We start from the raw sequence: 27924 nt of genomic DNA on the forward strand, positions 1-27924 counted from the left end.
TCTATTCTGATATTAGGGTAATCAATGCGTTTCATTGGATGAGTGTTTATTATTACATGTCGGAAAATTAGCTTTTCTTTTATGAAAATTCTAGTTCTTAAAGTGGTAACTATTTTGCTTGTACAATAGTTGGAAAATATACATATAAAGCACATGATTTCGCGTGTTGGTGACCAATTTGTACATCCTTTATTTCCTTCTCCCCTTCAGCATGAATTGACCAACCTTGGCACAAAGCCAAGGTTGGCTCTACAAAGTGTGGGTGTACAATATCCAGTTAATCAGAAGAACTGTTATTAATAACTTTCAAAAATCAGTTCATGAATGAAATAAGCCAACAATATAACTTAAAAAGATTTTGCTAAAGAAAACAAAAATCATGGCATTTAAAGGTCAAGATTGTATCAGATAAAAAAATAGTTCATAGAAAATAAAAATAATGGAACAGGTGACAGTTTAATTATTTTGGTTGTATAATAACATATTTAAATAATAAAAATAGATGAAAAAATTCTGAAATATAATTAAAATAATCTGGAACAATTAAAAGGACATGGAATAAAGAAACAAATATAAATTAATGTCACTTCCACCCTACTGTATGATTTAGAAATATGGAATGCTAAAAGAAAAGATAAAGTAAAATATAGACAGAAGAAATGAGAATTTTAAGAAATGCACAGAACTAGTCCATATAAAAATGAAGACATTAGAAAAGAAAAGAGTTAGGTATTTATAATTAAATGAAAAGAACAAGTAATATGGAGAGAAATCAAAGGTGCATTTGTATAGGATGGAAAGATATTGGCTACCAAAAGATGTGGATAAATACATGGAATGGAGGGGAAGGGAGAGAGAGAGGGAATGCCAACTGCAAGTTGGAGAGACTGCTTAATTCTTGATGAGAAGTATATGTATATAAGGTGGTGACATATCAGCTCATAGCCACTGTAATCATCATATGTTAAATAATAATAACCTGATAGTATTAAAGGGTAGTTTTTTACTACTGTTACTCAACAATCACTAGACAAGAATCATTATTTTTAAACAGAAGGTATGGGTTTTTCATAATTCATTCAGTTAGGCATTCTTATAATCTTCTCTGTCTAAAGATCACTTGGAGGGAGTGAAAAAATGTTGGAAGCTATATATAGTTTACCTAACCTTGAGTTTTATTACGTGACTGCATTATTACATGTTATGGCCAAGTAATTGGTTTCATATAAACTTAATTAATGCTTCGAATGAACAGTCACTCAAATTAGCAGACACAGCATGGTTTGCCATGTCTGTTCATTTGCGTATTCTCAAACCTTGTTGGTCTAATCTTTAAAGGTACCTATGGCATAACTATAAAACATAAAATTACATAATAACTACAGTGAAAGTACTGATATTTCATATTGAAAAAAGTACATCATCAGTGTGTAGAAACAACAAACAAATCAAGAACAGGAATACAAGGTACATACAACAATCAGTTTATAAATTAAAAACGATTGCCACATGCTAAAAATTAATATTAATAAACAACATTAAAACTATTTTTGATGTTTACATAAATTCACAATCTCCCAAACTTTTGTCATAGAGAGCAAGAGACACTCATTCCGATTCAGGTTAGGCTGCTGTAAAAGGGCTTCACAATTTTCTTTGTATTGTGAATATCCTTCCCTTGCAGATCTTTATGCCATGGTGCTGCTTCCTAAGTATATCATAATCACCGGCCTTATAGTTCCACATATACCCCTTCTTAACTGGAATTTCTACATATTTTACTACTTCCCAAGTCAAGACCATATGATCACTTTTCCCAGTTGGAGGCAAGTCAGTTATGGACAGATCTTCTGACCCTATAACAAGATCATGCTCTCATACTCTGAGTCTCCTCCATCATATTCTGCTTCAAGTGATTATTTCTCTCAATAAGTATATAAATTATACTTCCTTCCTGCCATGTCATCTTTTGTCCTTCCAATCAATGTTTGTCTCCCAAAGCCTATGTCGAAGCTCTCCATAATAATTACTTGACTTGCAGTCATTGTACTAATCTGCTGATGTATGTCTTCCACTCTGGCGCCTCCTGGCCCAAAGCAGCAACAAGTTTTATATTTTGTCCTATTGGCCTCAATCTCATACTAGATTGACACAAAAGAGCTGCCATCTGCCTGGCTGACTCCTAATCTTCTTGGCTGCAATTCATCTACTATCATCAGCAGTATTCCCCCCCCCCCTCCCCCCACAAAAAAATTCCTAACTTGCTGCAAATGTTCTAATTAGTATAGATATCCATCATGTGTACCCATCATCCTCACTCTGCCAAGCCAGAAAATGAGGTTTAAGAGAGGCCTTCAATTCTCAGTTATCTCAAAAAAGAGACACACACACACGCGCACGCACGCTCACTTGCCTTGTTTTGCTCACCATGTTACAACAAGAAGTAGAACATACAAAATCTGTTTTATGATTCTGTGGTTTAGTAATAATTTCATTAACGGTGCCATAAATGAATATAGAGCTAATCCATCTCCATCCATTCACGAAGTGGCTAATTATATGACCATTCTCTGTCCGAAGAATCTTAATGCAAATCAGTGGTAGAATTCTATCATTGATTTGCATTCTCGCCTGTCTTTCTTCATTTTTTTTTTTTTTTTTTTTTTTTTTAGCAAAGGAAAATCTACCGCCTCTTTGGCATTTCCCACTGTTTATTCAAGTAACTTATTATATGAGTATTATTACTATATCTGCTACCTGTATGGAATCCTGTGCTCATCACAAGCATCCACTTCACTCGATTGCATGATACACACACACACTGTCTTATATGATCATTCCACACTACACTGTTCTACATTAATCTCCCTCCCAAATGCAATTTTTTTTCTGTTAATCATGCATTCTTTCTGCCAGTTTGCTTCTTTACCTTGAATGTGGTTAGTTTTACTTTGGTCTAGCAGGGAGATCTGCTCTGGTTTGATTCTGAAGAATAAGAAATACATCTAATATCATGAGCCAGAACACTCTAGATTTGTAGAGCATGCTATTGCTTCCATACTCAGGGTTCTCTGGGGGGAAGTAAGGAGTACTAAAAGCATATTCCATATGGAAAGATGGTCATTATTTATAAAGAAAGTTGCAAAACATTACTATTACTGCAGAATTTAGGTTAGAACAGATCTAGTGGCCTGCACTTATCCCTATTAAGGAAAGTAGTAACACATACTCAACACACTTTATTAATTCAGAAGCATTTTGCATCTTTGCTACTAGCATACCAGATGCTTAGTTATAATTAAGACCTGTTAGCCTACTGCAATCTGTATTGGCACACATTTGCATTGTTAATCTGTCATTGACACATGCTGTTGGTCCATCATTTGGATCAATAGCACAAGCTTGTTTCTACAGCTCAAAAACTTGAACTATAGAAACAGGTTACAGACCATATAGAAAATTGGCATCCCTTATCTTCTCCACTAAAGACCAACCACTTCACCTAGACCTACCTGGTGTATACCAGGTCACTTGCAGCTGTAAGCTGTCCTACTTTGGCCAAACAGGCAGGACAGCGAATACCAGAATTTCGGAACTAAAAGACTTCATCCGGTTTCACCAGTATAGCCACTCTGGGCTTGCAGACCATGCTCTGGACACACGCCACAGAATATGGTGGAAGAAAGCCGCAGTGATACACCGCAGTGATACAATATAAATTTGAAAGACTATTCATAGAATCAGCCTCAGCCCTAAGAAACATGCCAAACCTCAACAAATTTGGATCCATGAGACTGCCCCAAATTTGGGAGATGTACATCTTGATAACTTCAGCCCAATGGCCAAGAATACCTAATATAGCGGGCATTATCGGGACTTTAGGAAAAACAGTAGTTTCCTCGCTTTGACCTCATTTGCTGTTTTTAGTTTCTGAAATATAGGAAGTATATATTAAAGTTTATTTTAATTTATATTCCAGTATACGTTGTGAATTCCTTAAGTTTTTAGTAATCATGTGCAACCAACTTATAAGCCTTTCTACGAGAAGAGTTAAGTCTGATTATTTTGTGTAAATTTTATGTCCTTTCATCATGAGCTTTAACATTTACAGAATAAATTCAAATTATTATTATTATTATTATCTGTTAATTATGTGTTTTCTGATGTGTGATTTAAAAAAAAAAAGAGAGTGAAAGTGAGAGAGAGAGAGTTTCCTGTATAAAAACAAATCATGCTGCTTCCATATGAGATTGCTTAATTCACCTTCAGTTGAAAACTTCCATATAAAGATTCTTATCATCATGGCAAAAATTAACTCAGGTCTTTTCCAGTCAAAGAGGATGCATTGTCTTCTCTTTCTTCCAGCTGTGATATGGAAGCTCTTTTTTAATCAAGTGAGAGAATAAATCTGTCTCCTTTTCTATTATAATTCCCCCCCCATCCCCCCATATTTCTGATGATATATATCTCCTTCCTTTGTTTTTTGTCCTCACTAGCTTGTTGTTTGGCTGCATCACATATAAGTTATGCTTTTGATTTTGATTTTAAGGCTAATTAATATTTAAGTGACTTTATTTAGTTGAATGCCATTGTCTATTTTATTTAGATCAGGGTGTATCCTCAAGATTCCAAGTTAGACAACCAGTTTGTTCGTGTTATCAAAGTTCCCACTCAAGTTTTACAACTCTCAGTTTTGGGAAATAAACTCCTTAGTTTCTGTGCTGACTCCCATCTCACGTTGTACCATTTACAAAAGAAAACTTCACCTTCCAGTAAGTGTTTTTATGTCATTTTGATGTATCATTTAAATTTTAATTAATTCTGCAGGCATTTTAGATTATGCATATTATATAATTATATATACTCATAAGTTTAATCTCTTAATGAATAGCACTTTTTTTGAGCAAAAAAGTTTTCTTTTTAATTAAATAAAAGTTATAAATTTTACAATACTGTATACATATTTAAAGACCTTTCTTTAATAGTTCACTGACTTGTTGGAGCAAGCTATTAAAATTTTTTTAAAAAAGGTGATAAACCTTTTGGCAACTCCCATAGGCACAGATGACTTGCTACTGCTTCTGCCTGGTATCTCCAGCTCTGGGCCTGGCTCCCACTGAAGAGACCTCAATAAAGGTCGAAACTAGTCTGGGTAGATGGCCAATCCCTTTAATGCATAACAGTATACATATCCACATAGGAAATGTGTTTTGCATTATGGGAGATACTGGGTTAGAAGTGCCTGGTAGCTTGCTCCACCTTTGCCACGAGTTGCCTAGGTGTTGCACTACTTACTGGATAAGATAGTACAACACTATATTTAGTCCTGAAGATATTTTCAGGCGCAAACTTTGTTTGCTCTCACTGGGATAAAGGATTAAACTAAATCTATTATAGATGTTATGATATTCTCGTATCTTTTTATTTTAATGTGATTTACAAGGCTAAATAATGGCCAGTAAAAGACCAAGTGAAATGAGCGCTTGTAAACCAAATAAGATGAAATTAAAATTATTTTGAAGTATAAAGGCGAAGGTGACCAAAGCATTTCAAATTGATCACGACTTAACTGGTTACATCGACTGTGAATACAATTTTTAAGGATGCAGCTTGCATTAAAGAACATGTTAAAGGATCTGCAGCATTGTAATACTATGTAATAATCAAATGGTGTTCTCCATTGTATTCTTCCATTACATTATGATTAAGGTAGTGTACATATAATGAAAGGTAGCACACATATCATAAACTGTTGACAAAATTTGTTTTTATAAACTTTACTGTTTATGTTTTAAGTTTACGATTTTCTTAATTTATTTATGCTATTTACCATGTACGTGTAGTTTAAATTTTAATTTTTGCAGTTAAAATTATTATCATAAACATTTCTAATTTTCATGGTAACCTTCTGTAAGATGTGATTTGCTTCAGAGGTTCTTCCAATTTGGGGACAGTCCTCTGGAACACAAGTCATCCATAAATTGTGGGTGGGGGGATTTGTTAGACATCTGTTATTTCCTGGATTTCAGACCAGCATTCCTTTAACACAAAAAAGCAAGGTTCTATAATTAACTACTTGTGGAAACAATTTGGAATTGTAACATCCTGTCACAGTTCCCTCTACAGCTGAATTTAAAGAATTTTAAGAGCTGTATCCTAAACTGCAGCTGTTGTGCTGACAGTGTCTAACCAAGTGATATGAACAATGCATTTACTCATAAACTAATAAGATTTCAATATGGAATTAAATATCATTAAGAAGTACATTCTCCCAAATTTTGGATAAATTAATGTAGCCATACTCATTTGAGGTTTGTGAGGATTTCAATCCTGATGCTGACTCCATTACATATCAGTCAGGTATGTAATCACTTCTATGTAGCATTTCAGTTTTCTTCCTTCTGTTTAATTCTGCAAGAAGAGTGCTCAACTTGGTCTGCTAGTCTTGACATGATGGCAGCATGTGTCTTTCCTTATGGTCCTTAAAGGCAGATTAATTTTAATATCTTCCTGTCTATCTACTAAGCTGATCCGCAATTGTAGTGACTCTGGTATGCTCCTGATAAAAGTATGGAGTTTGTTTCTTTAGGGAACAGATGAGAATTGCTTGTTTGACATTACATATTACTTTTAAGTAATATTTATTTAATGATGCTTTAGCTATCTTTTCAGACCTACCAATGGATATAGAGGATGATAATCGATTTTCTGCACTCTTATACGTAATGGGGGAAGAGGGGAGACATTAATATTTTATCTGTTACTGAGCTTATACAGTCCTGGCTTTAAAAGTATGACATAGATAATTGAGTTCTGTGGTAAGTATGTCATTAGAAGAAAGAAAATGCTGGCCTTGCATGTTTTATGGCTACCACATTGTTGGTGGTGATGACTGTTTTGATGTGAATTCCATTCACAAAATATTGGAAACTTTTTTTATTACTGTTGGATTATCTAACCCTCAGCTCACCATCTCTCCTGGCTACACATAGGACCGTCAGCCACACAAGGCATCAGAAGCTGTCTTCCACATAAAGTTTTATAATCATCCATGCCGCAGTAAGATTTGAGCACACACAATTCACTATCTTCTTTCTAGAAGTAGCAAGAAGATAGTGAATGACTTGAACGAGATTACTATATTTTTGGCTGTCTTATTTAATTGCACTAATTATGTTTGATATGCCTGGGCTGAAGACAACAAATAGCAAGCACATCATCATTATAATGTTGCCACTGTTTGAGCATGACTGTGTTGAGGAATTTATATAAAATTTGGCTGAGAATTGAAGGATGGGAGAACCCTTTTTAGTCCCATGTAATTTCTTCTATATTTTTCTTTTCTGTTTAAAATATTATTATTATTGTACAGGCACTTCTATGGAGTCCGAAGACTCATCGCAGGAGACCCAAACTATCCACAGGAGACCCAAACTACTCCTTAAACCCATTAACACATAAAGCACTCACAGTTGACTCTGACAACCCATTCCACTCATTCACTACTCTCCGAGCAAAAAATCTAGTCCTCGCACCCCCTACTAACCACACCTTTATTCAACTGCCAGGAATGACCCCTAGTTCTTGTCCTTCCAATCAAGTGCTGAAACATTTCCTCTGCATGAATCCTATAAAATCCTTTAAGCAACTTAAATGTTTCTATCATATCCATTCTTTTTATCCTATCAACCAACTACTGTAATCCACACACCCTCAATCTATCTTCATAGAGATCATTCTACAGCTCACTCACCATCTTGGTCACTTGCCTCTGAATCTTCACCACCACTTCTTCATCCCCACGAAACCCCAGGAGCTCAGACTGGAGCATAGTAATCCAGATGTGGATGTATCAAAACATTATAAAGAGGAATAACAACTTCCTTATCTCTGCTTATTAATGTGTTCTTCATTAGCCAAGTAATATTATGCACTACCTTAGCAATATGTCCTCAAAACTTTAACTCTGGAGTGCTTAAGAGTCAAAGCTATATAACTCCAAAGGAATATGGAGAACTGACCAGGGCTTCTGACCTGATGTCCAGTCATTACCTTCTTGTAATGCACCCTGTTATGTATCTACCTGGATATTTACAAAAGAGGATGTGCTGGCAATTTGAGATTTAGCCAAGCAAATTGTATTCTTATTGGCTTAAATCATAGTGCAAACTGATGGTACAACATGACAGAATTTCATTCCACCTTAGGAATGTTGGTTAAACACAGCCCCGTTGTTTTTGCCAGAGAACCAGTGTGAACAGTGAAAGTCAGCTACTGGAAAAAATCTTGAAATGCATCCCAACTCAACATAACTAGAGTTCAAGATTGGTACTACTATTAACATAAGAGCACTCAATGGCAAGGAAATTGAGGTGACTGAGAAATTGGATAAGTACTAGATCTACATAATAGGGGTGACTGAAACAAAAAAGACAACAGCTGGTGAGATCTTTCTAAGTGACATTTAAAAAATGTTATATTCAGGCAATAACAATCAGGAAAAAAGAAGTGGCTATAGTAGTCAACACTAAATATGAGGATAATCTTTCTGAATGGCAGGCAATATCAATTAAAGTGATTTGGGCAAATATCAGAATAGGAAAGTGGAAAATTAGACTTAATTGTGCCTATGTTCCCACAGAAGGTTCTACTAAGGTAGAAGTGGAATTTTTTGAGGCTTTAGAGAAAGCATGATGAAAAAGGAAAAGTTGGTTCTTGTTGGAGATCTAAATAGCAGAGTAGGAAATGATTACCGGACATACAAAAATATTTTGGGAAAATTTAGAGAAAAGAGCAAAGCTAATAATAATGGCAAGTACCTGTTAGTTAAATTCATCTTGTGCTCCTAGAGAGTACAAAACAAATGTAAGAAAGCTAACTACTGTGTTAAACTAACTAAACAAAAGTCATGGAAAGACTGGTAAATACACAGAAAATAAATATCAGCAATGTAACAAAATATTTTGGAAGTTAATAAAAAAAAAAGCTTAGAAATGGAGGAAAGAATACTGTAAAAGGAAGTTGAGGTAATGTGAAAACTGGAGATAAAGATATTCTTGATGTATGGAGTAATTACTTTGAAAAATTACTAAATGAAACAATCAGTGACAGCACAGTGGTGAAAAAAAAAAAAACACTCAACAGGCATGCAATCAGGAATATGTATCAATACTTGAAAAGGCTTCACAAGCCTGAAATGTGGAAAGGTGACTGAAGTAGATGATATTCAACCAAAAATGCTCAAGTATGGAGGTATAAAAGTCTTACAGTGGCTGCAATGCATAGTTCAGAATGCCTTGACAGAGGGATGAATTTCAGATGATTGGAGTAGAGCTCTTATAGTACCCATACGGGAAAGAAAACATAAAAAAGGGAAATAAAACTGAATGTGAGAATTACAGAGGTATTTCCTTACTGAGTGTTCCTGGTAAAATTTATGCAAGTATACTTGAAAAACGGTTGAGAAGAATTGTGGAAGGGAAGCTTGGTGAAGAACAAGCTATATTCAGGGTAAATAGAGATCGTCAGGATCAGATTTTCACTTTATGACCAATAGTTGAGAAATCGTGGGAACATGAAAAGATATGTATTTAAGTTTCGTAGACCTGGAAAAGGCATATGACAAGGGTGCCAAGCTATCCAAAACGCTACAGTCTTATGGTGTCATTGAGGCATTATATCAAGCAATACTTCATCTTTATTTGAGCTGTAAGTCAGCAGTTAGAATTGAAGGAAGTATAAGAAGATGGTTTGTTGTTAAATCTGGTGTCAGACAATGTCGTATATTATCCCCTCTGTTATTCATTATCTGTATGTATCACATTATGAAGGAAGGAAAGTGGTATTAAACCTGATATCAAAATTGGCAGTGTTAATCTCGGCTCTTTACTTTATGCAAATGATGTTATACTTCTAAATAAATCCAGTACAACTCTGTAAGATTTCCTAACTGAATTGAATAACTGTTGTAATAATAAATTACATATGAAAATCAACAATAAAAAGATGAAACTATGAAAACAGGCATAGACATTGAACGCATCAACTGCATTCTGAATGGAGAGCATATAGAACAAGTAAAACCTATCAGCTACCTTGACACAATTTTTAGTGAAAAGTGCAAATTAAATATGAAAATAGACAACAGAGTTAATAAAGCTGGTATGAAGTCAACTGAATAAATTTATATGGGATAAGAGAGGAATTAGACAAATCACTAAATTAACTGAATGCAAGTCAGTATTTCAACCAATTTTAACTTATAGATCTGAGAGCTGGGTTAAGAAAAAAAACACTTGACCAAAGACTAGAGACCACTGATATGAGAGTTCTGGGAAAAATTAGGAAGGTGAACAGATGGCTCAATGGCGATATATGATATTAAAAATGAGAATATCAGGAAAGAACTTGACATTGTTAGCATTCAAGATTGTGTTCAAGAAAGAAAGGTGGTATGGTCACTGAAACAGAATGGGAGAGGAAATATTAGCAAAACAAGTGTTCTTTGGCAGGTTGGCGGGAAAAAGACCCAGAGGAAAACCAAGATGTATGCATATTGATACAATAAAAAATGCCTTAGAAGATAGAATATAAAAGATCTGATAATGTTGGAGTCTTGAGAGATACGATTAATTTGGAGGAAAATTGTTGATAGGAGGTTATTAATGATGTAAATTTTTCATGTAGTACTATCATAATATCCTGTACACCCCTTGAGAGTATATACATCAGGAATTCGATGATGGTGATTAACTTTAACTCTGTCTGCCACCATTCCTAAATTTCTAGCTTCATCTATTTCCTGGAGTACAGTGCCATCAATGTGATACATGGCTTGTAATCTGTTTATCCTAAAATGCATAACTTTACATTTCTCCATATTAAACTGATACCTATTATCTTTTGCTCATACTGACAGCCTATTTAAATTGTCATTCATGCTCTTCACATCGCCTTGATTAACCATTACTCAACCTAATTTTGCATCATCATTAAACACTGAATATTTCCTTTCTTGTGATTTCCTATATCATTTATGTACAAATTAAACAACAATGATCCCAGCACTGAACCTTGTGGCACATGCTAGTCACCTGTGTTGTCTGCATTCTGTCACTCCATATACCAGTTTTTGATATGTGTCCAGCAGCCACCCTCTTATCCACTTAACCAGTTTCATATCCATTTGTTCTAATTTGCATAACAGAGTTCCAAGTGGTATTCTGTGAAATATTTTCAGAATTCAGCAGCATCATGTACCATTTCCTTTATCCAACTCTGCTGTTCTCTATTATAAAAAGATAATAAATTACTAAGGCATGTCTGACATTTCACAAAGCCATGTTGACCCTCATACAGTATCATATTTTTATCCATCCATAGTTGAATTTTGTTTTGACCAATTTTTGTGGTACTTTTACCACCATGCCTATGATATTGATTGGTCTATAATTTGCTACTGCAGTCATAGACCCTCCCTAATGCAAGTGAATTATTTTGTCCTTTTCCCGCTCCCTTGGAACTTGACCAGGACTGAGACTTAATTAAAGAGCCTAGTGATAGACATTGTGAGTTCCCTTGCAAAATATCCATTATTAACAGTGAGTTTTAATAAGGCAAAGATGTCAGAGGAGAAGCAGAACTTGATACATCATTTTTTTCCACTAAAATACTTGAAATAAATCCCAAGATCTTGAATGATAAACTGTTTGTTCACTTGTGCTTTTAAAATTGTAATCTATAACCAGCTGCTTTTAGAGGTATGTGGTTCTAGTTGAGAGTTTGGAGAATTTGACCTAAAAAAATTACGTATCCTAACTTTTAGTTTCCATCACGTCATTTGAAGTAGTCACCTTTGGTAAATATACAGTGAACCCAGCAATTTTTCCATGGTTTTATGCATCCTTAGAAGTCCTCAGCTGTGACTGTGTAAAGCACCTCCTGCAATTTTGCCCAGATCTCCTCAGGCATGTCAAAATGATACCTTTTCAGCTGGAATTTCATTTTGGGGAATAGGAAAAGTTGCAGGTAGTGAGGTCAGGCAAATAGGAGGGAGGGTGGGGTGGGGGCAAATTGAAAATGACTGCCGTGTTTTTGGAAGCCAAGAAATGTAGCTGAACAAGTGATGCATATGTGGGCACACTGTCATGTTGGAGAACCCAATCGTTGTTCTTCCACTTGTCTGAACATTTGTACCAAATAGTTTTGCTTAGCCGTTTCAAAACCTCACAGTAAAATTTGCCGTTAACAGTTTGGCCATGGGGAGAGGGGAATTCCTGGTGGACAATGCCTTGGATGTCAAGAAAAAAAAAATGATGAGCATCGATTGACTCTTATTATAATTACAGCTATTTTGCCTGCTTCAGTTTAGGAGTGCCCCTGTTTAAATGTCATTGGCTATTTACTCATGGATTCTTAGGGCATTGTAGATGTAAGTTTACCAAAAAGTATATGTAGCATAAGGAAGAGAAATTTACACATACCTTTTTCTAGGTGTTGCGGCCTTTCTTCTTTATGCGATGTCCAAAAACTACTGAGTGTGTGTGGGGGGGGGGGGGGTAGGCAATTTGGGAGAATTAAATTAGAAAACCCCGGGTTTTTTTCCTGTAATATATATATAAACATATATATTATATTACTATATTATATAGGGTGGGGGAAAGGTGAAAGGGTTGATTATTTATATAGGGGGGAAGGGGAAAGGGGGGTTGACGGGGGTGCGGTCCGTTTCGACTATTCTCGGTCATCATCTGAACACATTGGGAAAGTGGATGCTATGTCAGGTCGGGTAGGTGCTTTTGTTTTTGAAGTGTTTGTGTTATCGCCTATTGGTCAGGGTTGTGACCTCAATTTTATGTTGTGAAGCTTCCAAACCTCGGAGATTATGTAGGGCCTGTGTACGTTGATAGAATTCGCGTCACATTTACATAATTGATTGACTCTTTGAAAACCTAATTTGCTTTTTTGCTGAAGTGAATTCGGTGGATTTCTGCAGCTGTTTTTTTTTAGGTTGAAGCAAAATTTCATGCAGATTTTTTTTTCCTTAAAATCAGCCATTTCAGTTAGAGGAAAAAATCACTGAACCACTAAAACATGATGTTACAAAAATGCACATAACCCAAGAATGCAGTCTCTCATCTTGCCTGCTGTTGGTATACTGATTCACAAAGGCTACTGCTTGTTCCTTATAGTAGCAGAAGGCTGCACTACAGCTGGTTTGCATGTACTATTTATTCAATTTCCTAAACTGTTCGGTATCACCTCGTATGTTAGCTGTCAAAAGGAAATTGTAATGTTTAATTGGAATTTTTGATTCTGTAATAGAATTTTTTCTTGAAATAAACTGATCATTAACAAAAAAATTAATGAAATCAAAACAGCATATGGTTTACTTGGTTGATATATATTTGGAGTTTAATGATGTTCAAGTTCAAAGAAGACCACAAGGCATTAATTTAATTTGAGTTTTGGAAATAATTATGGGATTTCAATCCAAAATTCACCTATTTATAGCCATTTTAAATCAAAGAGATTTTGACTGCTTTGCTAACTTATCATGCCTGTCAATTATGGAAAAAGTTTCAAATGACAATTTTCTGTTATACACAAACCTCGAAGAAACTAAAAGACTAACATTCCATTTCAAGATCTTTATTAATTAATTAATTATTGTATGATGATACAATGCCTGTCAGCCCCCCTTTACGGGGAGGTACGGCACCATCTCAATCCTCCCAAATTTTATCCGGGCTCAGAACCGGTGTAGCTGATGCGTCATGCCTATGGCTGGGTCAGTAGTCCTGACTGTAATCCGTGTGTGTTCACGGGACCGATTTGCCTGCTTGTGGGATGAAAAACCCCAGATAAACTGGCAGAAAAAGCCCTGCCATCCATGCCCAAGACCGACTAACTTGGTATGGCTGAGGAAGATCCTTAAGCTCCTTTGCGTCATCGACGGGAATTGAACCTAGGTCACTCCTTCCCCAGGCATATGGTTTCGAAGCGCAAAGCAACTAGGCTAACCACGTGGACCAAGATCTTCATAATATGATTCTACCAGAATGAATTCTTACAATCCTTTGATTGTGATGTATTTGAAGTTGAATTTACTCTCATACAGAGTTAATGGAAATGGCAGAAGATTTGGTGGCCACATCTCTGTATTCCAAACTAAAGGATATGTTGAAGATTATATTCTCATAAGCTTTCTGCTAAATTTTGAAACTCGTACATTTCTATCTTGTCTGGCTTTAGAGCTAGATAAAATATCCTAATAATCTACAATTTACTATGCAGATTGAAGCCTCTTCAGCTCTTCATTTCAATAAAGTATATTCTTCGCAGTGGATTAGTAAGGTGGTCTGAAATTACTTTGGGGGGGGTCATTATTGGAGAAATGCTTTTATTCAGAGATTGGCAGGTTAAAAAAAATAAGTTTAAAACCCTTGTTCTCTGGTATATTTGAAAGGAGAACTGGTTAGGAAAGGAAAATGCTGCTGCTGAAAGAGTTGAGAGGGTTATCTGATTGTAGGTGAACAGTTTGGATTAGATCACTGCTTGTCACATTTGTTGTTATCAGTCACTAACATACATATGCTATGTATGTATATTAGAGGCTGGGAGTGAGAAGAAATATTCCTGTGCATGCCATATGGGACAGCATGTTCATGATAAATGTAACTATAGATGATGTATCTCCCCACTTATGGACATCACCTCCTATTTTTGAGTGAATCTCAAATATCTTCTTCAACAACTATGGCTTATCTTTACTGTCCACATTAAACTGTGATGCCTTCTGCTAAGCAGAGGATTCTATATATCTCATTCGCTAGCACGGGACATCACTTTGTACAAAGGCAGCCACTAGAGAATGAGATATATATAGAATCCTCTGCTTTTGATCTCCTTTGAATTAAGGTTTCATTGCCCTATTCAATTACTGTTTTTGCATGATCTGGCAGAGTATGTGCCATCAGATTATATGTCAGCTGGTTAGGAAACTTACCGATGGCCAGCCTGGTAGTGTTTTATAGTTTTATCCTTGAATGGAGAACTGTTTTGAATCATTGTTTGATATGCCACTGAAGGTTATCACCCATTCTGCATGAAAAGGGTGAGGCTAGAAACCAGCTATCCTGTTCTGCAGACCAATCATAACATCAGCTACTTCAGGCATTCACTAAACAAGATAATGGTGTCATGATGCAGTGCATGTCATCTATCACCTAACAGATATAATTGGCATTTTCTCCAACTTGGAATGTATCCATTGTTCAGTGAGGTTTAAAAATAAGTAAATAGATTAATACGCTACTTTATGACTTTACTTTATGATGATTTGCTCATATGATTCTTTTCAATTATGATCATTGCCCATTTATACAATGCTGCATTCACTCACATGATCGCTTTCAGTTATGATGAATATCTCTTTATTCAATGCCACATTCGTTCATATGATGGTTTCAGCAGCCACGAATCAACAGATACACAGTATTTGTGAACCCAGTTTATTTACATCATTACTCACTACATATCTGTGTTTTGGTGTTTCGTTCGCTGTGAATTATAAACCATTTATAACTATTCATTTATTTTCTTATTTTTAATAATGGCAGATGAAATTCAAAGTAAGAGTGCTGTTGCTTCCAGTGAAAGGAAGAAGACATCAACATATTAACATTACATGCTAAGATTAAACTGTTTAAATTTAGTGATGGTGACATGTTGAATGCTAAGAATGGCCATAGGCTAAACTTATCTTGCACTACTGTTATTACAGATGTTAAAAATAAAGCGCTACACTAGTTACTAGCAGAGTTATCTATAAATATAGCAATCTTGTTGCCAGAAAAACTTAATCGTTTAGATTGATGACCTAATTGGTTGGTGTGGTTCCTTAATCCAGGCTATTCACAATGACTTTTTAATTGCAAAAATTATTCTAATTTTTGTTTGTTTGTTTGCAAATGACAAGTTTTGATCGTAAATGATCTAGTTTAATTTCAAATTAATGTTTAATTAATTTGTTTTTATAATTTCCCCCAAGCTCTTTCAGATCTGCAGATGGTGTTGTTTAATTGCTGATAATATATACATATAGGTATATTTACAGGGTGTTCGGGATAAATTTGACAGTTTCGTAAGGAAAAAGAAAATCTTCTTTGTATCTATTAAATTTAATGAATTGACAAAAAAACATTACAGGCAGAGTTAATTACAATACTATCAACAAGATTTACTCAAAATAACCACCATTAGCATCGATCACAGCTTCAATTCTGCTTCGGAACCTCGAACAAGCTGATGCTACAGTCTCCCTGGGAAGGGCCGCAAAAACTGTTTTAATTTTATCCATTAACTGGGCTTTTGTATTACTGGAAGTGCGATTGGTGTCTTTTTCAACTGCGCCCCATACAAAATAATCCATGGGGTTAAGGTCTGGGGAGTTTGGAGGCCAAACATTTGGACTGGTGAAGTCGTAGAAATTTTCAGACAACCATTTTTGACTTTTCCCAGAGGTGTGGCAAGGGGCCGAATCCTGCTGCCATACATACGGCCTACCATTGGCTACCCTTGTTATCCAGGGCTTGACTACAGTTAGCAACTCCACGAACAAAGCCCGAATTCCAATGCCAGGGTTCTTCAACACCTGTTCCTGCAGATTTGCGAGGAATTCTGCTGTACGAATGCAATCAGATCGTCTGCTAGGGATCTTTCTTCTTGCTACATCCTCGTAGTCACCATTGCAAGTCTCTAGTTCATGCCTGATTGTTTTTACTGTATTCAGGGAGCATTGGGCAGCAGTCGTAATATCCTTATTTTGATGGCGGGCACGAATCATCATGATACAAGTTATTCTCTTCCATGATTCAGGTGGGTTCCAGCTATCCATCCTTTCTGACATCTTGTATATGAATGAAGAAGGGTCCAAACTTTTAAATGAAGAGAAGTGTGTGTTAATACATGTAACTTACGGAAAAATATAATTAATTATAAATATGTCAAATTTATCCCGAACACCCTGTATATATATGTAATATTGGATTTATGCTTTTTATTTAATTATTTCAGATGTGACTCTGCATATTGCAAGTATGCTTGAGCTGGATATTTCTAATTTAGTTGTTCATCCAGCATGTGTAGTTTCTGCCATGCTGACATCACTTCATACTGAAACAGGTAAGAGGATTAGAATAATTGTGTCTCTGTATTCTCAAATAAAATTGTTGATGTTCTCTTTTGTTTTAAATGTGTATTTCTTAAATGCCAATGCCATTTGAATAATGGCATTGTTCTTTGGTTAGAAAGGCTGGGGGATCAAATTTTATCTAGGATGAGATCAACATTTATGAACTTTTCAACATTTCAAAACAGCAACATCCTTTGTGTTCATTTTTCTGTAGTATATAAACTACAGGATAATAATAATTGCTGTAGCAAAGCTTTGGCCAGATAAATATGGAAGTTTTAAAATCCATAGCATGCTGTGGAAAAGTTCCATAGCTCCACTGCTGTAGAGCACTTTAAAATTAGTTTTCTATACGAAGCAGCATTATCAGCAGATAATATTTAAATCTATATCACAAATTGTCTTAACATTGAACATATATATTTTCATTTTAGCTTCAGCTATGTGCCTAATCAGAAAACTGCAGATAGTGTATCATGGTGATGACAGTCATGACAATATCTTTCACCAGAAGGGTAGGCAGTGTTATTGGTTCCATCTAATGTTTTTATGATGAGTGGCTACAAAAAATAGTTTGCGATAAGATGACTGTTTATTTCTGCTCAACATTTTTTTCTGCTATGAGTTTTTAGCTTTAAGCTGTGGTCATTGAAAGGAATATGACAGTTTTAATAAGATTTACTGCAAGAAAACTATAAAAATATGTGGTGGCCAAATAACATTCTGCTATCAGTCTTAATTTTCAGATGTGCATTGACTACTGAACTGAATAGTATTAAGCAAATTAAAAGCTATGAACTAACTAAAATGATGTCAGAAATATCATATATGGGCTTTTCACCTCTTGCATTAACATGCAAGATGTGAAAAGCCCATGAATATTACAGATGAAATGCTCAATAGAAAATTATGTCATGTAGTCAACTGTTAAGAAAAGGGGTAGATTCTTACATACAATGCATATGATGTGTTAATCTGGAATGTTAACTACACCCTCTGTCCAAAAAGAAACCAAACTTTTCGAAAATAGAAGCTAGCGGCACCACCTATTGTATCTTTTTGTTGTCGAAAGCAGCAACCTTCATTAGTGTTGTGTCAACTGTTTATGACAATTTTTTCATTAGAAGCCGAGTTATAGTGCCAAGAGTGACAGTGTGTTTTGGTGAACAGTCGGAAAATGAGTTTCAAACAGAGAGCTGCAGTTGACTTTTGTGTTAAACTTGGTAAAAGTTTTACTGAAACGCATCAAATGCTTCAAAAAGCATACGGTGATGAATGCTTATCCTGTAGTCAAGTTTAGGAGTGGTTTAAGTAATTTCAAAGTGATCGTGAGATGCTTGAGGACGACGAAAAGCCGAGCCATCGAAAAACTGGATTGAGCAAAGTTAACATTCAAAAATGCATGATTTCATCAAAGAAAACCTAAAATCGTCCGTGAGATTGACTGAAGATGAATTGGGGATTACTAAATCAACTGTGCACAACATTTTGACCAAGAGTTTGGGCCTTCGTAAATTGAATTCACGATTTGTTCCCCCACAAGTTGACCGATGACCAAAAAATGTATCGAATTGAACACTGCAAGGACCTCATTAAAACTGTTCGTAAGAACTCAAACTTCCTTGAAACGATCGTTACTGGTGATGAAATGTGATGTTTTGAGTATGAGCCCAAAACAGAGTGCTGAGTGGAGCCCCCCACCCCCCCCCCCCCCCACCCCCCCCCCCCCCCACCCCCCCCCCCCCCCACCCCCCCCCCCCCCCACCCCCCCCCCCCCCCACCCCCCCCCCCCCCCACCCCCCCCCCCCCCCACCCCCCCCCCCCCCCACCCCCCCCCCCCCCCACCCCCCCCCCCCCCCACCCCCCCCCCCCCCCACCCCCCCCCCCCCCCACCCCCCCCCCCCCCCACCCCCCCCCCCCCCCACCCCCCCCCCCCCCCACCCCCCCCCCCCCCCACCCCCCCCCCCCCCCACCCCCCCCCCCCCCCACCCCCCCCCCCCCCCACCCCCCCCCCCCCCCACCCCCCCCCCCCCCCACCCCCCCCCCCCCCCACCCCCCCCCCCCCCCACCCCCCCCCCCCCCCACCCCCCCCCCCCCCCACCCCCCCCCCCCCCCACCCCCCCCCCCCCCCACCCCCCCCCCCCCCCACCCCCCCCCCCCCCCACCCCCCCCCCCCCCCACCCCCCCCCCCCCAAGCAGCTCTCAGATGTGAACTGTAGACTAAAATACACAAAAGTTATTGAAGAAAAAATGAAAGAGTTTGAGAACAGGAACCAAACCTTGGAGAGTCAGTGGCAAGCCTTGAAGAAAACCCTGATTGATTCAGCTAGAGAGGCATGTGGTGAAGTTGTCTGCAAGGATAGAAAAATCAGAACTCCATGGTGTGGACACAGGAAGTTAAAGAGGCAGTGAAGGGAAAGAAGAAAGCATGTCAAAAGTTCCTGTCAAATAAGTCAGCTTATGCTCTTAGAGAATATAGAGAATATAAAGAAAGCTAAACACTGTGTAAAACTAACTAAACAAAAGTCATTGGAGGACTTTGGCAAGGACATAGAAAATAAATATCAAGAAGGTGGCAAAATATTCTAGAGGTTGTTGAAGAAGCTTAGAAATGGAGGAAAGAGTGCCGTAAAAGGAGTTAGAGATGATAAAGGTGACATGAAAATGGGAAGAAAAAGATATTCTTGAAGTATGGAGTAATTACTTCAAAAAATTGCTAAATGAAACAAGCAGTGATAGCACAGTGGTAAAAAACACTCAATAGGTATACAGTCAGGAATGCATATCCATACTTGAAGTAGAAAAACAGCCATGAAAGGCTTGAAATGTGGAAAGGCATCAGGAGTAAATGATAATGACCAGAAATGCTGAAGTATATTGGCAAAAAAGTCTTATGATGGCTGCACTGCATAGTTCAGAAGGCCTTGACAGAGGGACGAATTCCTGATGATTGGAGTAGAGGTCTCATAGTACCCATATATAAAAAGGGAAATAAAACTGAATGTCAGAATTACAGAGGTATTTCCCTACTGAGTGTTCCTGGTAAGATTTATGCAAGTTTTAATTGAGAAACGGTTGTGAAGAATTGTGGAAGAAAAGCTTGGTGAAGAGCAATCTGGATTCAGGACACATAGAGGCTGTCAGAATCAGTTCTTCACTTTACAACAAATAGTGGAGAAATCATGGGAATATAACAGACATTTATATTTAAGTTTTGTTGATCTGGAAAAGGCATATATCAAGGCCAAGAAAGAAGCCATTCAATAAGCTGAAGTTATATGATGTCAATGGGGCATTATATCAAGCAATACTTAGTCTTTATTTGAGTTGTAAGTTAAGTCAGCAGTTAGAATTGAAGGAAGTACAGGAAGATGGTTTAATGTTAAATCTGGTGTGAGACAAGGATGTACATTATCCCCTCTGTTATTCATTATCTATATGGATCACATTATGAAGGAAAGTGGTATTAAACATGATATTAGAATTGGAGATGTTAATGTCAGCTCTTTGCTTTATGCAGACGATGTTATACTTCTAAATAAATCTGCTACAAGTTTGCAAGATTCCCTGACTAAATTGGATGACTGTTGTAATAGATATGGTATGAAGGTCAGCAATAAATAGACAAAGACAATGAAAATAGGCAGAATTGTTGAAAATGTCAACTGTGTTGTGAATGGAGAACCTGTGGAACAAGTAAAGCATTTCAACTACTTAGGCACACGATTTTTAGTGAAGATGGTAAATTAAATATTGAAATAGACAACAGACAATTGAATAAATTCCATATGAATAAATTCAATTCATATCGAATAAGAACAAGTCAGAACACTAAATTCACTGTATACAAGACAGTGTTCAAACCAATTTTAACTTATGGATCTGAGAGCTGGGTTAGAAGTAAAACACTTGACCAAAGACTAGTATTAAAAACGAGGATATTAGGAAAGACCTTGATATTGTCAGCATCCAGGAAATGCGTTATCAGAGCTAATCTCAGGTGGTATGGTTATTAAACAGAATGGATCGAGGAAAGATGATCAAAACAGATGTTCTCTCCCAGGTTGGTAGGAAAACGACCCACAGGAAGACCAAGATATAGGTGGATTGATACGGTACAAAGTGCCTTAGACGATAGAAATGTAAAATCTGATAATGTTGGAGTCTTGATAAGTAACCGAGTGATTTGGAGGAAAATTGTAAATAGGAACGTAATGATATAAATTTTTTATGTTGTACTACCATATCTTGTACAACCCTTGAGGGTACATGGCAGGAATTTGATGATGATACTCTCTTTGGTGAGATCTCACCTGTTTTTGTCTTTTTTGTTTCAGTAATGACGGTTATGCCCACATGGTACTTTCCAATTCTTCTGCAAGTTTAATGCTCCTTATATTGTTGAGTTGGAGCTTGTTCCAGTAGCTGGCTTTTCCCTGTTTGAAAGTTGGGAAACTATAATTTTTCCAACTTTTATAAGTTTTTCATTCACAAATATCTAAGCTGAAAATCTTGTCCTTACATCCTTAATATAACCACATTTTTACTAGCCAAGTGCTGAAACATTTCCCCTGTATCAATCCTATAAAATCCTTTAAATAACTTAAATATTTTTATTATATCTCCTCTGTTTCAGCTATCAACCAATTTCTGAATTCCACACACTCAATCTATTCTCATAGGGAACTTTGCATAGACCAGTCACCATTTTGTTGCTCGCCTCTGAATCCTCTCCACTACTTCCTCATCCCTAAGAAACCAGGTGATCAGACTTTAGCATAGTAATCCAGATGTGGATGTATCAGAGTCTTTTAAAGAGGAATAACTTCTTTATCCTACTTGTTAATGTGTTCTTCAATAGCCAGGTAATCTTATCTGCTACCTTAGCAATATGTCCTCTAAACTTTAGCTCTCTCTACCATACCACTACCCCTAAATCTCTATCTTCATCTATTCCTCGAGTACATTTCCATTAATGTGGTACACAGCTTGTAATCTGTTTATTCCAAAATGCATAACTTTACATTTCTCCACATTAATCCTGCAGGCTCTCCACACTTCTTTGATTCACTATTACTCTACCGAATTTTGCATCATCAGCAAACAACTTAATATTTCCTTTCATGTACAAATTAAATAATAGTGGTCCTTGCACTGAACCTTGCAACACACTACGTCATCAGTAGATTCTGCTCCTCTCTATATCACTTTCTGATATCTGTCCAGCAGCTGCTCTCTTATTCACATAACCAGTGTCATATCCATCCCCATTTGTTCTAATTTGCATAACAGAGTTCCATGTGGTATTTCGTCAAATGCCTTTGCAAATCCAGCAGAATTGTTGTGTAGCATTTCCTCTATTCAACTCCGCTGCCACTCTTATAAAAAAAAAAGTTAGTGAATTACTAAGGCATGACTGACCCTTCACAAATCACATTGCATCCCCCCATACAGTATCATATTCTTATCCATCCATTCCTGAATTCTCTTTTCGATCAATTTTCCAATACTTTTACCACCTTTCCTGAGATACTCATTAGTCTGTAATTTGCAGTCTTAGAAATCTTCTTTATGCAAGGGAATTATTTTGCTTTCTTTCCACTCCCTTTTCAATTCTACCATAGCTGAGACTTAAATTGACAGCCTAGTCAGAGGCATTGCCAGTTCCCTTGCACATTCCCACAAAATGTGAGCTGATATCCTGTCTAATCCCACAGCTGTATTTACATCAAGATTCCACAATATCCTAAAATCTCCCATTCATCCACCTATAAGTCTCTGTCACATATGTCCTAGCATTAACCTTAGTTGTATGATATATCATTGCAAAGTGGTCACTCAATAACTGAAAACTATTTTATCTGCTTCTGTAACCTCATGACTGTCAGCTCATTAAGGTTATTTTTCTGCCATATAGCTAAATTCTTTGGGATTTCCTTTGAACTGCTTGGCTAGTTTCTTCTTGTAATTTGATTTTGCCTTCTTTACCAAGCTGGTCACCTTTTCTTGCCCTTGTATACACATGAATATATAATTGAAGTATACACAAGGTATCTCCAAACCAAGTTCACAAATTATCAAGAAGTACAGCATAGTGCCTACATTCTTTCCCTGGCTTCTTTATTCTAAACAATCTCCTCTTTCCCTCCATGGCATTTACCAAGTGCTCTGTGATTGCCACCTTACTACTACTTCAAACTGGATATTCTCTTGGGAAAAAAAAAGACTACAGGCACACCAAGCATACATCATTAATAATAAATTTTCTTAGGATTGATACTGACCACAGAATCTTTTGGTCTAGAATGCACCTACTTCATCGTCAAATTTAAATCGCAACAACTCCTTTGCTAAAAATCTGGAAAAGTCTCATTCTTATCAGCCATCAATGATTTTTTCATTTATGTATTGATTACTACATCTTGCCTACACCACATTGCTCTCTATACTATCGTGCAACGCATTGCTTTTTAAATAATCCATTCTTAATGTTCTATTTTGTACATACTTACCTACCACTGAAGATTTTGGCAAACAAAAGTTTTTCTTTTATTTGAAAAATTTTATTTGTTTCAATTATATATTCATGTGTATATGTGTACACAGATCCTGTTTCTTATGGAGGTGGTGGCCTTCTTTCTCCCTTCCTTCTCTCTGAAAGAGACTTTCCAGAAAACAGTATACTCTATTGAAAGTATTAATTTTAATACTTGTCCTAATATTAATCAATTCAGATGATTCAAAGTTAAAATGGCCATGACTGCTCGACCGATCCTAACTTGCCAAGGACAGCAGCTTGAGTTCTGATAGCACAGGAGGGAATATTCTATTGCTATTTTTTAACCTTTTGTTTATGGTATAAGTGCAATAACATTACATAAATAATACATAAAATGACAAATATAATTTATGTGATATCAGTATAATAAAGTGCTTTAAAACTGTTTAAATATCATAACTCTGTACCTGTATTCACTGTATTTAATAAATATTTTTTATTTCAGGGAGATGGTCATGTAAAAATAATGAGAGTATTTTGCTCAATGTTTGTGGACGTCTGCTGCTGTTGCAGAAAGATCCTGGTAGCAGGACTACTGAGGCCATGAATAATAATAATAATAATCAAGTAAACAAATTTATTATTTGATGCTCTGTTGAAATCTTCATAGAATATTGATATTATACCGTGTACATTTTCAATAGCACATTATGATTTGGATATCTTTGCATTACAAAAATTTAAGGAAAAATGAAATTGTTCACTGCAGTTTACAAATGAATTAGCTTTATGATTAAGTGAATTCTGATATAAGAAATTTAACAATATATAAGAAATTGAGTCTCTCACATCAGTAGCACCATGGGAATAATCATTGGAATTTTATATTGGGAATAATTAAAACAACAACAAAAAAAAAAAACTGACACTATACTGTTTGTCTGCAGATTAATATTTGAGAGAGTGAAACATTTTTACTCTCCATTCAAAAGTTTTGAGAGTAAAAATGCTTCTCTTCTTTCATTAGATAATTTTTGTTGTATGATGTGAGCCTCTGCAATAACATAATTGAAGACTTCTTGTTTTGCATGTGTATATGTACACACTTGCCCTCCATGCCAATTTATGTACATTTCATGTTGGAACATGGTGTTATGACTATTCAGTGTTCTAAGCAGAAATCTACACAGTACCTATTATTTACGACATTCAGACCATAAATCAGATTCCTAGGAAGAGCAAAAAACAAGGCTTGCCACAACCTGCACCAGTCATAGTTCGTCTTACAAGTAGGTCCACAAGAGACAATCTCATAAAAGCCAGCGGACAGAAAAAAAAAAAACAGTTGCCAAGGACTTGAATGCATTGCAAGACAACACACCAATCTTCCTATCTGAATATTTAACACCATTCAATCAGAATCTGTTGTACCAAGCAAGAAAAGCAAAAACAGAAAAAAAATTACCTATTTTTGTGGATCAGAGATGCCAAGATATTTTTGAGGAAGTCATAAACTTCAAAGCCGATACAAATCAAAAGCTCAGAAGACATAGAAAGACTGCCACAGTGGGGGGGAGGGGTCTCCTAATTAGTTCAAAAAGAAGACCACAACAAAAATGAATGTGAACCATCAAGACAGAATGTAATAACACCAGAATATATTGGCAATTTCACTTTGATCAGACCTTTCAGATCATTCATTTACCTTTCAAACATCAGCCTACTTCCAACACAGCAATGAAACTAATAAAAAATATCTAACCGCTGTCATCCTCAGATAAGCTTATTAAAAAGCTTCGAGGATGAAAGCTGAGACATTACATCTCAACCGAGATCAACAGAAAGAAAAAAAAAATTTATTACATTGAAGTGCTGTAGTTACAGCGCTAAAATATATTAAAAGCAAAAATTGTAAAATATAACATGTTATACTATAAATGCTGTTAAAAAATGTAATCTTTTCAATTGCAAACTATAAATTACCATCTATAGACTATTATTAACACATTATACAAAAAAAGGAAAATTTGTATGAAATTCATTGTTAAAAAAAAACTAGAACAACATGTTTTGTAAATGCATAATATGCAATCATAATTTTAATAATAAAAATCATTGAATTAAAAAACAATGTTATTATTATATGTATGTAATTTTTAAATTTTGTAATTTCTATAATTTTATAATGTAATTAGTATATGTATGCAAGACATAATAAAGTGCTTTAAAAAAAAAATAAATAAATCCTGATTTTCAATTTCTCCCCAACATTTCTGTATTGCCTGACTTTGAAAGAGTGAAAATTAAAGTAGGAGACCATACATACATAAGGGAAGTGAGAGTGTGAAATGGCATCAGTGGTAGAACTATATCATAAAAATGAAGATATTATTGGCAGGGATAACTGTACAGCATTTGAAGTGGTTTGGAGAGTTTTGAATCGAACTGTATGTATATATATATATATGATATATTTTACAGCTAGTTTGAATGTCAAGTAATAATCATTGTTACTGCTTGGTCCCGTTTTGTCAAGTGTCATTTCCATCAACGAGGTTGACTATTATGGATATCTACATGAGATCCATAATGTGCAGTAGAAAGGCAAAAAGGGTGAGGCTTTAATCTCTTCCATCTTGTAGATAGTATCCTATATCTATAGGTAAGTAGGTTCATGAGGGTCCTGGTTTGTCCATTTTGAGAGACAAAAAAACTGAGTTTTTGATAAAGGCTCCTCATAGACTGGATTCAAACCTGGGTCTTTCCAGCTAAAGGGCTCACTATGCCCACAGACTATGGATGTTCATACTTTTCTTGATTTTCTTTGTGTTTTGTTGTTATTTTTATTAATTATTATTAAATAAGTTACCATGGGGCCGACGAAAGATAGTGATAGAAGCAAAGTGAAAAGAAAAGTTGCTAGAACCACGATAGAGGTGAAAAAAGAAATCGTATTCAAACATGAAAATGGTGTTCGTGTCTCAGATCTTGCTATGCAGTTCGGTATGGCGAAATCAACGATCTGTACATTACTCAAAAATGAAGAGACAATCAATTTTTGTCTATATTTTATCTATTTATTCTGTTTATTCTTTTTGTGTAAGATTTTATGCATTTTCATTGTTTTTGTATACAATTTTATGCATGAAGTACTGTTATAAAGTTTAAATAAGCAATCCCGAATCATCTGGGATTCGGGAATGGATTAATCCATTTTACATTAATTCTTATGGGAAAATGGTTTCAGTTTTCAAACAAATTGGAATTAAGTTCAACAACCAAGGTTCCACTGTATGTATGTATGTATGTATGTGTATATATATATATATATATATATATATTGTTTTCGAATTAGTTGCTCATTTTCCTCTTTCATTCATTCCTATCTACCTCTGTTGTTTGGAACAGCGTTCCTCATACTATTTTGTCCAATGATTACAAACCTCACCTGTTCAAGGAATACATCAGCAGTTTCTTCTTTCTCCTAAATTGCCCACAGACATAGCACTGTTCTGCTATTGGTTTTGCAATCTCTTGTTTAAAAATTTGATATCTATCTGTGTCTATATATATATATATTATTATATATATATATTTTTTTTCCCCTCAACAACAGTTTCAGCCGGAGGTAATGGGAAATTATCATTGGAACCCAAACCAGAGGACATCGTCCAGTTATATTTGACTTTAGGAAAAAAAAAAAAGGTATCTTAGAACTGGAATGGCAGTGTCCAGGACGAAGATCACCAAGTGTACATTCCAATGAATCTGAATCGATTGATAAACGACCATTTGACGATGATGATATTAAAAATTGGTGTGAACCAAATGAATTTGATTTTGATGATGAAGGTATGGAATCTTCAACTCCAAGGATAACACCTAGGTGACGTTCAACTCCAGCTGGTAGTGCTCAAAAAAGAATTGCTCGTTTAGACAAGGTAATGTTTGATATCAGACGGCATCGAAAATTATACAAGTTGGAACAGTTAAGAATTCAATCACTAACATCATCAACAACAGTGGCAGCTATAACATTGGCATCCGTTGCAGAAGGAAGCCCAGGAACAAATATTGATATACCAAATATTCCTGATAACTGAAAAATTTTAAACATAATTTTGTCTCAGTTTAGGTTTTAGGCAAAACTCTTCATAGCGTCTGTATTTTATAACGTTGTATTATATAATAAAACTGAAGTTTTTTAATGAAAAAAAAATCTCTCTCTCTC

At 36.0% G+C, this 27924-nt stretch overlaps 1 protein-coding gene and 1 pseudogene across 1 annotated transcript in view; both read left to right on the top strand.

Annotated features, from left to right (window-relative positions):
* Nucleotides 1–27924, top strand: part of Rich (Guanine nucleotide exchange factor subunit Rich) — a 456640-nt gene that overhangs the window by 196542 nt on the left and 232174 nt on the right. The window contains exons 16-18 of the mRNA XM_090404468.1: nucleotides 4607–4772; nucleotides 17077–17184; nucleotides 24199–24320. Of these exons, the coding sequence (XP_090260594.1) occupies nucleotides 4607–4772; nucleotides 17077–17184; nucleotides 24199–24320 (396 nt within the window). The remainder of the gene's footprint in view (nucleotides 1–4606; nucleotides 4773–17076; nucleotides 17185–24198; nucleotides 24321–27924) is intronic.
* LOC150099672 (PAXIP1-associated glutamate-rich protein 1A-like) lies at nucleotides 26042–27796 on the top strand (annotated as a pseudogene).

The sequence above is a fragment of the Typopeltis vanoorti genome, chromosome 14 (assembly GCF_054136105.1).
Source record: "Typopeltis vanoorti isolate ZY-2024b chromosome 14, IOZ_Tvanoo_1.0, whole genome shotgun sequence".
NCBI lineage: Eukaryota > Metazoa > Arthropoda > Arachnida > Uropygi > Thelyphonidae > Typopeltis > Typopeltis vanoorti.